At 40.6% G+C, this 16,154-nt stretch overlaps 1 protein-coding gene across 2 annotated transcripts in view; it reads left to right on the plus strand.

Annotated features, from left to right (window-relative positions):
- Window positions 1-16,154, plus strand: part of SZT2 (SZT2 subunit of KICSTOR complex) — a 3,556,133-nt gene that overhangs the window by 2,062,576 nt on the left and 1,477,403 nt on the right. For both annotated transcript variants that reach the window (XM_044085412.1, XM_044085413.1), the window contains exon 47: window positions 2,877-2,995. In XM_044085412.1, the coding sequence (XP_043941347.1) occupies window positions 2,877-2,995 (119 nt within the window). The remainder of the gene's footprint in view (window positions 1-2,876; window positions 2,996-16,154) is intronic.

The following is a 16,154-nucleotide window of genomic DNA, read 5'->3' on the forward strand; positions in this document are numbered from 1 at the left end:
GTTTCATGGTATAATTACATCTGTCACATTAGGAGCACGTGGTTGTCAGTATATATGCGGCAATTGCTACATTGCCTCAATCAGGCTAGCTGGAGATATGTTGGGAAACTGTCTGTCCATACTAGCATGTAATTCTTAGCTACTAATACTATACTACTGATGAAAGCCTTGCTGCTGAAACCGGTCTAGTTTCAGTTTTTTTTATACTTTTTTTTTTCCCTTCCTTTGGGCTTTTTTTTTTTTTTTTTTGGGGTCTAACAAGTGCTCTTGCCGTGCACCAGCCTAACTTGCTAGCTCCTATACACTACTAATTTGTAAGAGGGCAAGTTAGATCAGCTATTGCTTTGGGATTAACAAGGGGACTTATTCTATAGAACATCGGGGATGAAAAGTGGGGCAACAGTGCTCAGCTGAGTTGCCTGCAGTGCCGAAGTGCCCAGTTGCGTTGCCCACAAAACAACAAGGAACCTGGGAGGGTTTCACCGACTGGTGTCTATGGAAAAAGTACTTTCTAGGTGTTTGCACTTATACAGGGTATTGATAACCCCCTTTGTGCGGCGCGCAACTGCATGCAAATGTGAGGCTTATACACAGGCAAAATTAAACAGTTTTAAACTAGTCTGCCAAAAGGAAATTGCACAATGATCCTTCCTCCAGCAATCCTCAGACAAGGCTATATCCACACTCTTCTGCTGCAGGGGTGCAGGGGAGCCGGGGAGCCCTTCTTAATGTAAGATGGCTGGATGTGAGTTCAAGTGTATGAAAAACAGGCTAGATTCAGCAAGTTTGAGTCAAGTCTGTGCTAACTAAGCAGTATTGCAGTGCAAAACAAGTCCCGGTAATAAGATGACACAAACAGTAAAATTGGTCAAAAAGACGGAAATTAATGCAGTGAAACAGTAAAATACAGATGAAAAGTGTAGATCAAACTCAAAACAAGATTACTTTCTTGTTCTTAGCTTTGGATGGCTTGGATTCAAACAGAAACACTCTGGACTGCTGGCAAAGGACTCCTAACACAGAGCAGCTCCAGTTAATTGAGCTTAAACCAGAACAAAGACCTTCCCCTCCCATCATCTGGGCAGCCATCAGAACTTTTCTCTTTTGATGGTTTAAGTTTAAGTTCCCACTCTGATGGGTAACATTCATGCTTGCTTGCACAAGGGTTTGCCTTTTCTTCTTCCATTTATAGAAACCATGTGTACTGCAGCACATAGTCTCAGAAAGGCTATTGTGTATTAAAGCTTGGCAGAACCAAGCAAGGATATCCCTGTCCCATCTGTAGGTTGTACTTTCACCTCACTGTTGGAATCGGCATTGCAGCAGACCAGACTCATTCCTTCTTCCCAGGATGGGTTATCCGGAATATTTTACTAACTTCAACTTTCCCTGTTTGGGTCATCTAGTGCCCAGACCGCTAATCAGGGAATCATCCCTTAATGTCATGGAGTTGACTGGAGCATCATTTGTTTTTAGAAGTCTAGCATTACCTGGCTTGGCCTGCACATGATCCCCTATTAGAACAGCATCATAACTGAGTAATAAATCTGGAAGAAGTATCTCAGTCTGCCATTTGTAGTTCCATTTTAGTTTCAGCACATGCATCATATCTTTCTAATGTGTCTACAACATTTGAGCATCACTCAGAGTCATTATTGACATGTGTAGGCTTTTCTGAAATGAGATCTCTATTTCCTACAGCAGACCTTTATACAGACATTTCTCACAGTTGCTGCCAGTCTTTCTTGATTGGCGATAAACCCGTAATTGTGGCAGTTTTTGTATTGCTTAACTATGTCACTTATTTGCCCCCAAAATACAGTCGTTGTTGTTCTAAAGTTTGAGACTGCTGTTTCCACGTCATTATAATGACTGAATAAAGAAATTAGTTGATGAAATATACTAATAAGACTCAATGCTGCTTAGAAAAAAAAGGAGTACAGTGCACCTCTTAAATACTATTCCAGAAAGGAGAAGACATGTTAACTTCCACTCCTTAAATCCATTGTATGCCGAAATGTGAGAGCACAATGTTTCAAAATGAACAGCCAGTGTAATGTAAAATATACTTGGATAAAAGCAGTATATATGTGTGTGTGTGTGTGTGTGTGTGTGTGTGTGTGTGTGTGTGTATGTATAGTGTAGTGTCTGCTACTTTTGAAGCATTTCAATTGGCTATCCAAAAGAGTGCGAGACATTAGCTTGTTAGACATTGCTTTTCTTTGCCTAAAGCTTTCAAATTACATTTGTGTAGTGATTCATTAGAGGTTAGTAGTTTGTAAACCAGAAACTCCTTTGTATATCTTCAGTTGAATCTCATGCATACTAGATCAATATGCCCATTACTGAAACTTTGATGTTAAAGTGCCATTTCCATTTATGTATGAGAATGGCAAGGTGAGGGTGTGAGAGCAGGAGTAGAAAAGTGCAGATTGCCCATTTACCACAGACGATACAGCTATTACAGTGTGCTCTTATCATTTGAATAAAGCGCAGCAACGTTGTTTAAAACCATTTTAAACAAAATGTAAAGGTGCCTTATTAAGCCGCTCTGTTCTGTAGTTCGACGTTTTCACCAAGAGAAATATTTAATTGTACTGTAATATCCCTCTTTTTTAGATTTTTTTTTCTCTCTCAATTTTCATACTTTTTTAAAGCAAAAAAGTAAATGTTGGAAATGCTCAGTAGTTCCATATCTTGTTGCTGATATTCATATAATTATGCTGATGGTCCCTTTGATTACTAAGGTGTTTTTATGTATATGTTTATTGAAGCTTAACTGTACATACATGCCTAAGTGTTATCAATGTACACTGGCTACGTAATTAACTTTAGATATCTGTGGAATATGGACTTGGTGACTTTTGTTTTTCCAGGACCAGAGATCAAGGATGAGTTTGTTAAGGTGCTGAAGAGACGTCTTGATGAAGCTACCCTTGATATCATTACATTGATGTTAGGAAGAAACTGCAAACTAACTCCAGCAGATGTTGAGGTAATAATATATGTTATGTTGTCGTATCTCGCCGTCATTCTTAATGGATGGGTGCGGCTCTGACTCTGCCGAATACACTAGCTCGAAGTCTCTAACTTGGCTCGTGGCAGAGTAGGTATCCCATCATGCAGTGGTGCGATCCCCAGGTCTTGTTTGCTACTTTATGAGTTCGGATGCTCTCTTCTTGGCCATGGCTAAGTTTTTGTCTTTTTGCTAATATTTACATATTTAGTCTTTAGAATTCCTTAGTTAGATTAGTTAGTTTAGTTGTGAGTGCTGTGCTTTTCATAGCCTTAGTAGCTAATTTATCGCTGTTGCTGTGTTTCTTGTTGGCTGTCGTTTTTTCGCTACGCCTGTATTGTGTATCCCATCACCTTTAACTGTAGTGGTGTGCTTTAATTGTTGTAGTTAGTTAATTAGCTAATAGTTAGCTTAGCATGTTTAAGTTAGAGAGTTAACTGCCCGTTTCAGTTAGAGGGCTAGTAGTGTGTGTGTGTGTGTGTGTGTGTGTGTGTGTGTGTGTGTGTGTGTGTGTGTGTGTGTGTGTGTGTGTGTGTGTGTCTCTTTCTGACAGCTACTAGGTCTGTTTAAATTAGAGGACCTTGTGCTCGTTTATTTAAACACCAAGTTTTCTCCCTTTAGCTTTACTAGAAGTGCTGCGTGTGTTAATAATTTTTTCTGGTTTAGCCATGTTTTTCTGTGTGATTTCTACATAGTTTTATACTTGTTTTAGGATTTTTTCATCCCTACCATGTCCAAGAAAACTAGGGAGAAGGAACATAAGCCTTCTGGCTTTAAGAAATGCCAAATGTGCTCCCAAAAATATGTCCATTACGGATGGACATAGTGTTTGCATTTACTGTTTAGGAGCAATCCATCTTCAGGAAACTTGCACATTCTGCCACTCCTTTAGCGCCCATGTTCTACAAGAGAGGAAGAATAAACTTGCTGTCAAAGGACTCTTGAAACCAACATTTGAGGAAACTCTGCATTTCTTCCTCATCCTCATCCAGTAAGTCCTCTTCCTTTACAAAGGACAAACCAACCAAAAGGCCATCTGCAGTCTCTTCGTCTCAGACTGAGCCTCCTGAAAAATTGTCTAAAATTTCTCAAGCATCGACCTCCTCAGCTCCACTGCCTTGGGAACAGACGGAGATAAGTATCATTGATAAACTAAGTTCTTCGGCTCCAAGATCTTTGGAGCTGAAAGAAACTGTGACTGGGAGCCAGTCTCCCCTACTTTGAGATCTCCTATCTTAGACAGATCTTGTTCACCAACCCTATCCTCCAGGTCTTCTAGCAGCCTGTCTGATGATGATGTGGAGAGGGTGGTAGTCAGACTATTGAAGTCGCTGGCGCTGACAAAATTGTTCTTGGCTCCAACCCAACAGGTTTTGGAGCCCTCTAAGACTGCTACATCCACTGTTTTTCCTCCTCCTAGCCAAGCTGGATCTTCGGAGTTGGAGTGCCAAGTACAACTTACTGTAGACCCTTCAGTTCCGGGACCCCTTCTGGATATTCCAGAACCGATCTCTGCTCCAATACTCTCGGTGCCATCCATGGTGTATAGGTGCTGTAGCTCTCCAGTCAGCCCCGAGCTTCTTCGGTTCAAGTCTACTCCTTGATGCCTCAGCTCAGTTGAGCTTGGCTCCTACATCAGCTTTGGAGCCAGTCTGCCTGGAGCCGGGGGGTTCCTCGGAACCAGGGGTGTCCTTAGAGCCAGTGGGTTTGGCATTCGAGCTGACAATGAGTGTGCTGTTCCCCTCCTACAGGGGATACTGGCATTAGTCCCCCCAAAGCTCTGGCTACTGTCTCGGTACCACCCTCTCCACCGAATAGCAGAGATTCAGAGCCTCAGGAACCCCCATTGGCTGAACCCCACTCTTCCGAGGCCTCTGCAGAATACCCTTCTGAGGAGCCCCCTCGGAAGAGGACATGCAAGAGGAAGCATATAGACTCCCCTGATGAGTCTGTCACCTCAGACACTGACCTTGAGGAGTAAGAAGGGTCCCCCACGGTCGTCCTCTGAAGATATCTCATTTGCAGATATCCTTGAGATCGTAAAACAGAGTGGGGGCTGGAACACCATCACCCCTTCTGATGAGGAGTCTTTGTATCTGAAGGCCTTTGGATCTCAACCTTCAGCCTCCTGGGTGTCTCTGCCTTTTGATGAGCTAATGGAGTTAGTCAGTCGAAAGGTGTGGGAGTCACCTGACACTATGGAACCAGTCCCTCAGAGGCCAAACAAGTTTTTGTCAACCCCCACTGGAAAAGATTTTCTTACAAAAGGTGTGCCTGTAGATGCTATGGTGGTGGCAGTAGCCACCAAGAAGGAGCTTTCTGAGACATCCTCATCTATTCATCCCCTGAACAAAGATTCTCAAACAATGGACAGATACAGGAAGCGTATCTTTTCATCAGTGATTTTTACACTCAGATAGCTGAACTACCTCACACAGTTTAAAAGGCTGCAAAGAGATCTCCTGAAGGAGCTAGGAGATACTGTACAAGATTCATTGGCTGCGGGGGTGACAGAGAAAGTCACCTCCCAGCTGTCCACCTTAAATTCTATCATCAACTCCTCCATGAGACTGATATCATATGCATTGGATTGAGCGAGTAGGGCAGCGGGTTCAGGAATTTCCCTGAGGAGACACTCCTGGATGTGCTTGTGTAATTTTGTAGAACCTTTTAAGTCTACCTTTACCAATGCCCCTTTTGATGGTTCCTCACTTTTTGGACCTAAAGTTAAAGACACACTCACCAGATGCGAGCAGGAAGGGAAAACTCTCTCTGCCATTGGAGTACGTTTTTCAGTACCTTCAAGACCTTACCCTAAAGGACAGAAGAGTGGGAAAATGTGGTTCAAAAGATCCCAGGGAGCTTTCCAAGACCCACAAGGTGAAGCCTTCCCCAGGGGCAGAGGGGGAGGCAACAATGGTAGACGTCATCCTAGAGGCAGAGGGGGTCCGCAAAACCAGGGTGACTGTGATTACTTTCGCGGACGTCCCTACCATCGCTCCTGAAAGGAGGCATGTCTGCTCTACTCTGGTGCAGTCGGGGGATGTTTATCTTTGTACCCAGAAGCCTGGCAAAATATCACAGAAGACAAGTGGTACAAAGCATAATATCCAGAGGCTATTCCATTCCCTTCTGCCATCTTCTCCCACACGAGAACATTCCCAGATGTTCAACCCAATCTATGGGAGCAAGCAATTATAGAAATTAAAAATTGCTAGACAAAAGAGTCATCCAAAAAGTCCCCGCAGAGCAAATAGGATTCTGAAATTACTGAAGATTCTTTTTAGTGCCAAAAAGAACAGGGGACTGGAGACACATATTGGATCTCAGCAAACTGAGCGAATCTGTCAAAAAGTACATATTCCGAATGGTGACACTGCAGTCAATACTTCTCTTCTTAGGGAAAGACGATTGGATGTGCTCAGTAGAACTCCCAAGATGTGTACTACCACATAAAAATGGACAAAGCATCAAGGAGTCATTTACGCTTCCGGCTGGGAGCAAGTCATTATCAGTTCTGAGCTCTGCCCTTTGGTCTCACTACAGCCCCCAGAGTGTTCAGCAAATGCATGGCAGTAGTAACGGCTCACTTGAGATGTTTTGGATTCCAAGTGTTTCCATATCTGGATGACTGGCTCCTAACTGCCACCACCAAGCATCTACTTCAACAAGCCAGAGAAGTGACATTGGAAATTTGTGCTCAGCTAGGCATAAGAGTCAATTTACAAAAATCTGCCTTGTTGCCCTGTCAACATATTGCCTTCAGAGGCACAGATCTAGACACCGTTTCTATGATGGCACGTCTTCCACCCGACAGAATTTCTGTCCTCAGACAGCAAATACTCCACCTTCTTCCCAAGGACAAGGTAAAGGCAAAGGTATTTTGAAACTTCTAGGAACCATGGCTTCAACCATAACTCTAGTTCCTCTTGCCAGGATGCATATGAAAATCCTTCAATGGCTCCTGTTTTCTCAGTGGTCGCTACAAGAACTTCCCATGTCCCATCTGATCAGAATAATGGAGTCATGCAAGAGGGATCTACGGTGGTGAACTCAGTCCAATCATGTGACCCATCGGGAGACCCTGTATTCCACAACAACCTGTTGCTACAGTGACCACAGACAGTTCCTAGATAGGGTGGGGGGGCATTATCTAGGAAGGACAGTCCAAGGTATATGGCAAGACCACGAGGCCCATTTGCACATCAGTGTTCTAGAGATGAGAGCAGTGCTTCTGGCGTTGTAGGCACTCCACAACTCTCTTCCACTAGGGACGATTGCAATCCAGTCAGACAATATGTCGGTGGTATGGTACATAAACAAACAAGGAGGAACCAGATCATACCCACTTTGTCAAGAGGCTCTGAGAGTTTGGCAATGGGCAATATCTTCCCAATGCTTTCTAGTAGCAACGCACATCTCAGCAAAATCCAGCATGATAGGGGACAAGCTCAGCAGGGCAATATTAATGCCTCACAAGTGGTCTCTAAACCCGAACGTAGTGGAAGAGATTTTCCGGAAATGGGGCCAGTCTTGCTGCGATCTTTTTGCCACTCCCATGAATACCAAATGCAGCAGCTACTTTGCCCTAATTCTCCCTCTGGGGAGACACTGAGAGATGCACTTGTTCACGATTGACCCTCGGGACTTCTTTATGCCATTCCCCCTTTTCCTCTCATATCCAAAGTCATCCAGAAAGCAAAGTCCTTGGGAAGCAGGCTGATTCTCATTGCCCCATATTGGCCTTGTCAGATTTGGTTCCCCTTCCTCTGGCCTCATCTTCAGGAGAAGCAAGTGAGTTCTGGACCCAGTTCCAGACCTTCTGACCCATATGTCAGGAACACTTCATCCTTCTCTCCACACACTCAATTTGACAGCATGGCTGTTCCACTTCCAAACTTAGTCAGACTTCAAGACTTCACTTCAGCTGTCAGACACATTTTGATATCCTGTCATAAAGATTCTACCAGAAAATTATATACTAGTAAATGGAAGAGGTTCTCCTACTGGGCACAAACAAGAAACATTGACCCCTTTTCTGCTCCAATTCACTCGATTTTAGAATTTCTTACTGAACTTTTCCAACAAGGCTCGGCTGCAGCCACAATTAGAGTCCAACTGGTGATGATCTCAGATTTCCACCTAATGTCACACAGATTGTGTAAAGTATTCTTAAAAGGCAGTTCTTTATTGAGACCTCCTTTAAAAGAACCACTCCCTCTTTGGGATTTAAATGTTGTACTGTTCATCTGTGGCAACATGCGTGAATGGGCGTTACTTCGTTAAAGGTTGTGCGTTAGGCCTGGCAAGCCAGCACGTAAAACCTACTGCCAATCATTAGCGGACCGGTGTTTCGCTGTGGCAACCCCTAACTGGGAAAAGCCGAACGACACAACAACAACTGTCTCATCTAACATTGCCTCGATTCAAGCCCTCCTCATCTTGTGACCTCAAATTTCTTTCTTGGAAGACTATACTTCTAGTAGCTGTAACATCTGCAAGAAGAGTCTCAGAGTTGCAAGCACTATCAATCAAACCCCCATATTTGATTTTTCATAAGAATAGGGTATTGCTAAGAACTAATCTGTCATTTGTACCTAAGGTTTGTTCTCAATCCATTCTAAACAAATCTATTGAGCTTCCAGTCTTTTTTCTCACTCATAGCAACAAGGAAGAGTATAAACTCCATCAATTGGATGTGCATAGACAACTCAGATTCTATATCTATATAACTAAAGATTTCAGAAAATTAGACCAGTTGTTTCATCTCTTTCTCTGAAGCAAAAAAGGGCATGCCAGTTTCAAAAGTCACACTTTCAGATTGTATCACTTTTATATACACCTCTAATAATAGAAAGTTGCCATTCAAAATTAGAGGTCACTCAACCAGAGCATTGGCAACATCCTCTGCTTTCCAGGCCAGAATGTCAATGGACAGTATTTGTGCTGCTGCTACGTGGGCAAATCCTCATACGTTTATTACTCATTACAAAGTTGATTTGGCCTCCAGGGCTTCATTTGGTTCCACTATGCACAAAGGTGTGCTCCCGTGAACCACCCAGGAAAAAGATGCTAAGGACGCTATCCCATCCAGTAAGAATGAAGGCGAGATAGGACAACATAACATAAATAAATGATGTACTCACAATAACATTCCATGTTTGTTGTCCATCTCTCCCTTCATTCTTACAACCCTCCCACCTTCCCCCATCCAAGGACTCCTAGAGGACCTGGTGGACAATTGTTTCCTCTGATAAATGAGCTCCTTTAACTCTTTGTTTTTCCTTTACCTGATGTAATATGGTTATTTTAGTCTTTGTAATAGTTAGCAGCAAACTAGATCTGGAGATTGCACCATTGCATGATGGGATACCTACTCTGCCACGAGCCAAGTTAGAGACTTTGAGCTAGTGTATTCGGCCGAGTCAGAGCTGAGGATTGGCTATGAACCCATCCAGTAAGTTTGAAGGGTGAGATTGACAACAAACATGGAACGTTATGGTGAGTACATAACTTCTTTATATAGTATAATGTATATATTTAATAATGTAAAATAATTGCTTCTGAGGTACTGAGTAGTATTAGCAAGCTTTTTTATAACCTGTAACTAAGCCTTTTAGAAATATTAGAGAACTTTTCACTTAATATCCTTATATAAAATGTTAATTAGTATTAATTTGGATATTTAGCCCAGATGATGAATTTTGATATTTGGTTAAAATATTTTAACATCTGTCAGTGTCATGTCATAAGATTTTGGCTTGAATCTTCTCAGAGTAAAACTCACTTTTCTGAACTATCTTTCAAAAGAGAGAAAAGCAACTGCTTATAGGCTTCCATTTTAGCTGTGTCTTGTTAAAGTTCTCACCCTTCCCCTACTCCTCCAAAAGCTTTTAAGGGTTATGTTGGGACCACACTGGAACACCTTGATGTCTTTTTTACGTGCGGTTCCTTGATCACTTACACTCTGAATATTCCTTTCTGTGGGGCTGCAGTCTGAAAGAATAAATTAAATAGGTTGATCTCAGAGTGGTGGAAGTGGAGTGATGCGAAGGTGCTCCAGAACATGGCTGATGATGAAGCTCCGATCCCCACTCACATCCAAGTCCTCTACATTTTCCACTACAGAAGTAATTGGTATGGGGGAAGTAGGATGCTGTCTGCAGAGACTGCAGTTGAATTTGTGGTAAGCTTCCTCATAATGTTTGGGAGCTTCTTAATAAGCATTGAAAAAAGATTCTGCGGTCTGTGCCTGTGCATAGTGAATTTGAAAAGTGTAACACATCTCTCAGTGGAAGAGAAATTAGTGGAGAAAGACTAAAAGATGCCTAGGAAGAAACACAAGATCCCTAGGGACTTGTGCAGTACAGATGTACTCAGGAGGTATAGAACTAGACTCTTTATCCATCTAGCTTTTAATTCATCATCATCAACACCCCTTTTTCCCCATTTTCTATTTGAGATTGAGGTGTCTTAACAGCTGTTGCCATCTCTCTCATTGCAGTGCCACTCTCCTATCTTCTTCAGCAGTCATGCCTGATATTCACAGGTCTTCTCTCACATAATCCATTCATCTCTTTGCTGGATGCCCTCATTTCTTCTTACCTTCTTCATATATATCCCAAATCATCTTCACCAGATTGACTTCTCCTTTCCTGCAAAAGTGCTGGAACCAATGTAATCTGTTCTCTTTGACTGTCTCTGCAATTGAAGCTACTTCAATTTCTGCTTTGGTGTCCTCACTTTGTCACACAGTATGCATCCTACCATTCATCTCAATCATTTCATCTCCATCACCTCTACCTTCTTCAACTGCTCTACCTTTGCTGCCAAGGTTTCTGTGTCATGCAGTAGTACTGGTCACACCACTGTTTGGTACACCTTACTTTTAGCTTCTTTGGCATTCTTCTATCACATAGTAACCCTGAGATACTGTGTCACACTTCCCTTCTTCTCAGCCACCTCACCCAGGTGCTTGAAGCTGTTAACCTGTAACACTAGTTTCCTGTCTATATCAATTCTTGACCTCTTCTGATTTCCTCTAATTTCTGCAATTACAGCTGTCTTGTATGTACTCAGTTTTACCCCATATGCCTTCAGTTTTGCATTCCATTGCCCTCTTATTTGAGAAAGTTCCTGTTCGGAGTCTGCCTGTAATACCACATCATCTGCATACAGCAACTTTGTTGATCTTTCTCCTCCAACCTGTTTGCTAATGTAATCCATTACCAGTATGAACAGCAGTGGGGACTCCTCTGTGACACTGTTTGTACTTTTGCCCTTGGGTCCTTGTACATAGCCTGCTCTAATTCTACCAGTATTTCGGGGACTTTGAACCTTTGCAGGATTGTCCGAATCACATGCTTTCTCCAAGTCTAGGAATACCCAGTTGGACTCTTTCCTCATCTGAATGATCTTCTCAATTTGGCTTGCAACCTGGTTGTTTCTTTGTGTCATCTACTGAGTCACTTTCTAGAAGCTGTATGTAGAACAAAAACCTCTGACTCTCCACGTACAAGAAATAATTTATTCAAAAGTAAAAGAACAAACGGTGAGCGCTTTCGCGTATGCTATGATACGCTTCTTCAGACAATATAACATAAAAACAGGCAGCATATTTATAGGGAGGCACATCCCAGTGCTTAGATTCAATTAATCAATTAAATTAATAATTCAATTAAAAATCATCATTGTCTTTTAAAGGGAGATTTTAAAACCATAAAACAACTAGCAGCCAAAACTGAATCACTAGATACCCTATATATAGTGAGTCGTACAAATAATCAAACACTTTAAAGTTATCTGATTCACTCTCAAGGATACATATTTTACCTAAACATAATGCTATAAAGCATTATATAATATTAAATAGCGTTATGTAGAATACAATATACATTCATCTCTTCATTCTAATGTCTCATAGGGCGACTTGTATCGTGTGAAGATCACTTATTTGTACATATTATATATATTATATGAATTTTTAATGTACACAAAATTCAATGCTCTTCATTTCAAAATTGTTATTAAAAACACATAGGCATAAATTTAATTAAATATATACAACAATATGCATATATATGAGCAAACATCATATATAAATTAGCTAAAAAATAGATAAATAATCAAATAAATACAGTAAATAAATAAATATAATACATTTATCAATTCATTAAAAGCCACATTTAAATAAAAAATGGAAGTGGAAAGAATATAGTAAGTATTGCACTGTATAGACATGAGAGGGAAAATAAATATAAGTGGAAAAACCCTATAATTCATGACGCATAAGAATTTTAAAACAATGAATATACAATTTAGGGACAGCTCAAGACACATATTTAAAAACTAATTAAAGCCCTCTAACTAGTATGGGGTGTGTTTAGAGATGTTACTAGTAGACTAATAAAAAATATAAACTGAGAACCAAACAAGGTAAATAAATAGTTATATATTAGACTAAGTATTAGGATGTCAAACATTGAAGTCATCTCCGATTGTTAAGAAAAGGTCTTATTGTAATATAGTTGTTCAGGCCTGGATGACAATGGCCTCTTAGTCTAAGAATCCATTTCAGTTCATTCAACTCAAGTAAATTTATATAGTCACCACCTCTAACATTAGCATCTACAACTTGCAGTACTCTAAACACAAAAGTATGTAAAGGGTTGGATATAATGTGATTGGCCAGGGCATTTAATTCATTTTTCTTTTTAATATCATACTGGTGGTTGTATATTCTATTTCTCAATTTTCTTTTAGTGAGGCCTATATAATATGCAGAACAGCACTCATAGGTGGCCAGATAAATTAGGCCCGAGGTGTCACAAGTGGCCCTAAATCTTGGTTTAAAAGCATAATTGAATTCTGGATGTGTAAATTCTTGCAGTTTAGTGATGTATCTGCAATAATTACAATGTCGACAGGGATATGTCCCAAAAGTATAGATTGACTCTTGTACTACATTTTTAGTCAAAACTGGCCTGTCACACAATAAAGATTTCAAGTTAGAATTACTTCTATAAACTATGTGGGGAGTATTGCCAACTATTTTTAACGTAGACTCATCCATCAATAACACTTTCCAGTTGTTAGATAGTATTTTCCTAATATTTTGAAAGTCATTTGTATAAGTCGTAATGAAAGATACTTTCTCCCTATAGTTATACCCTTCTCTTCTAAAACCAGGTAGGGAATAATTATTGCTCATGTTATCAAAATCTGGATCTTCTCGAAATAAAATTATTTCCCTAACATCCATTATTAAATCGTAGTCATAACCTCTTTCTAAAAACATATCCACCATATTATCCGCTTCTCTTTTCAAATCATCCATATCAGTGCATATTTTTCTTAACCTAGTAAATTGACTACTCAGTATCCCTTTAAAAGTATGTCGCGGATGCATGCTATCATATTTCAAAATTGCATTCCTCCAACATTTTTTCTTATATAAAGTGGATACTAGCCTCCCATTCCTAATATTTAAACTGACATCCAAAAAGTTTACTGATGAATAAGAAGTTTCAACCGAAAACCTAAGAAATGTAGTCGTGGTTTCTAAATATGTTTTAAAAATAAGAAATTCTTCTAGTGTGCCATCCCACACGATTAAAATGTCGTCCACAAAACGCCTGTAAACTAAAACTTTTTTAAACAGGATATGTTCAAAGACGTAATTCAATTCCCAGTGGTATACAACTAAGTTTGCATATGTGTTTGCACAGGGGGTTCCCATGGCCACACCACATGTTTGTAAATATAGGTCACCCCCAAATGCAAACACATTGTTGCTGAGGACCAATTCCAATAGTTGGCAGATTAAAATAATGGTATTCCCATTCACAGTTGGAGTATGTTGTAACAAATCACGTAATGCTTCAATCCCCTCTTCATTGGGAATTGAAGTAAAAAGACTTTAATCGTCCATCGTAATAAGCAAATGTTTATTTTGTATAAAGGTAAAGTCTAATGAATGTAAATAGTCTATGAGCTGATGCATTATCCTTAAGAATAGTTGGAATGACATCCACTAAAGGCCTTAAAGTTTTTTCCAAGTATATTGATACATTCTCAGTGACCCATCTAGCTCCTGAGACTATTGGGCGCATTGGTGGTGGTTTAGTCTCTTTATGCATTTTCGGTAGCCCTTTGATAATAGGGACTACCGGAGAATCTATACAGAAAAAATCGTATAGGCTATTGGGTATCTGATAGCACATGAGCATGTCATAAAGATCTTCATTGACAGTTTTTATTATTTGATTTAATTTAACTTGATTAATTAACAAATAAGTAGCATCAGCATTGAGCATATCATTCATTAGAACATTATAATCAACGGTATCAAATATAGCTAAGCCTCCCCCTTTGCAGGATTGTCCGAATCACATGCTTTCTCCAAGTCTAGGAATACCCAGTTGGACTCTTTCCTCATCTGAATGATCTTCTCAATTTGGCTTGCAACCTGGTTGTTTCTTTGTGTCATCTACTGAGTCACTTTCTAGAAGCTGGTAGAGTGCCTCTGATGCCTTATTCTTTGCTACTGTGATGCTCTATTTGTTAGCCAGCCTTCTTTGCCTGGTCCGTCTTTTCTATCTTCCACTTCTTTCTGCACTCCTCCTTTCTTTTGATGGCTACTTGGATTTCTGTATTCCACCACCAGCTTCCCTTATGTATCTTATTTCCATACATGGCTTGGCCACATATCTGTTCTGTAGTCCTCGCACATGCTGTTTTGAAGTGCTGCCATTCTTCTTCAACTCCACCTATTTACTGTTCTTTGTGAAGTGCTAGAGCCCAGAGTATTTCCCTGAACTCTTGTGTTTTCTCTTCAATCGATTTCTAGCTCTGCAGTTTAGTCTCTGTTGACCTTGGAGTCTTCTTTGACCACTACTTACAGCTGATTGTGGAAGCCAGTAATTTATGCTCTGGGCTGACTGTTTCACTAGGGATTACTTTGCAATTGCTGATTCTATCCCAGTGCTCTTTCCTTTCTAGGAGGAAGTCTACCTGAGTTCTATGTTGGCCACTGTTTTATGTGATCTTTTGACTGTCCCTCTTGCTGAATCCTGTACCCAGTATCATCAAGCCATTTAGACAGAAGTGTAGAATGGCCTTTCCTCCTTTATTCCTTTTGCCCCATACCTATATGGACACAGATATTTCTCATATTCTGTTCTATCTGTCCAGATACATGCCGTCAGGTCCTCATTATCAACACCAAATCATGTTGTCCTATTTTATCTAGTAGGCCCTGCAACTGCTGCCTGAATGCACTCTTTTCCTCACTATCACAGTCTTGCTGTGCGACACATGCTGAAATTAAGAATAGTGCAGTATCTTTACTCTGAAGTCTAATTGCCATGAGTCTGTTATTAATTCATGTGACATCCTTCACTGTCTTCTGAACCTCTTCCTCATCACAGTTCTTACACCATTTCTACACTGTCCTTCCCTGAGTAGTAGACTCTGGATCACAAGCCATCATCTATCCTGTCCCCTGGATGCAGAGAATGTCCAGCCACCTCCTTACCATCATGTCATTCACTTTCAAGCTGCATCTCGTCAGTGTGAACCTATATTGAGTGTAGCAGTCCTTAGTTCATGTTAAGCAGGTTGATTGGTTATATGTCCAGCTTTCGCACAACAGAACTATCCCAGGTAACCCAAGATGGGCAGCTGGACACCTTGGGCTTTACTGACACCTCCCACCAGGTCCCTGGAGTAGGTCTGGTCCTCAACTCTCTTATGACCAACAAATACCTATACCCATTATTTATTTATTTGCAACATTAGTCAACATGACTAAATCACCTACAGCTATTTTTACACTGTCTAGTGGCTAGTCCTGATGCAGCACACAGTTTGTGATCCCTTGTCTATTAGCTATAGGATACTGTGCTCTGCAGTGAATGTCTAATGTGGTTGGTCTGTACAACTCTTTCCTTAATAGGCACCATCTAAAGAATGTATTGCTAACTATAACTCCATTCCTGGGTGAGTTTGAGATGGAAACACACAGTATGTTTTGGGAGGTGCAAGGAACCCACAGAGATACAAAGAAAACTTGCAAATCCCAACCAAACATTGGCTGGAGTTCAGGATTGAACCTTGTACCTTGCGCATGATAAGCAAA

The sequence above is a fragment of the Protopterus annectens genome, chromosome 10.part0, assembly GCF_019279795.1.
Source record: "Protopterus annectens isolate FY-2018-M chromosome 10.part0, PAN1.0, whole genome shotgun sequence".
NCBI lineage: Eukaryota > Metazoa > Chordata > Ceratodontiformes > Protopteridae > Protopterus > Protopterus annectens.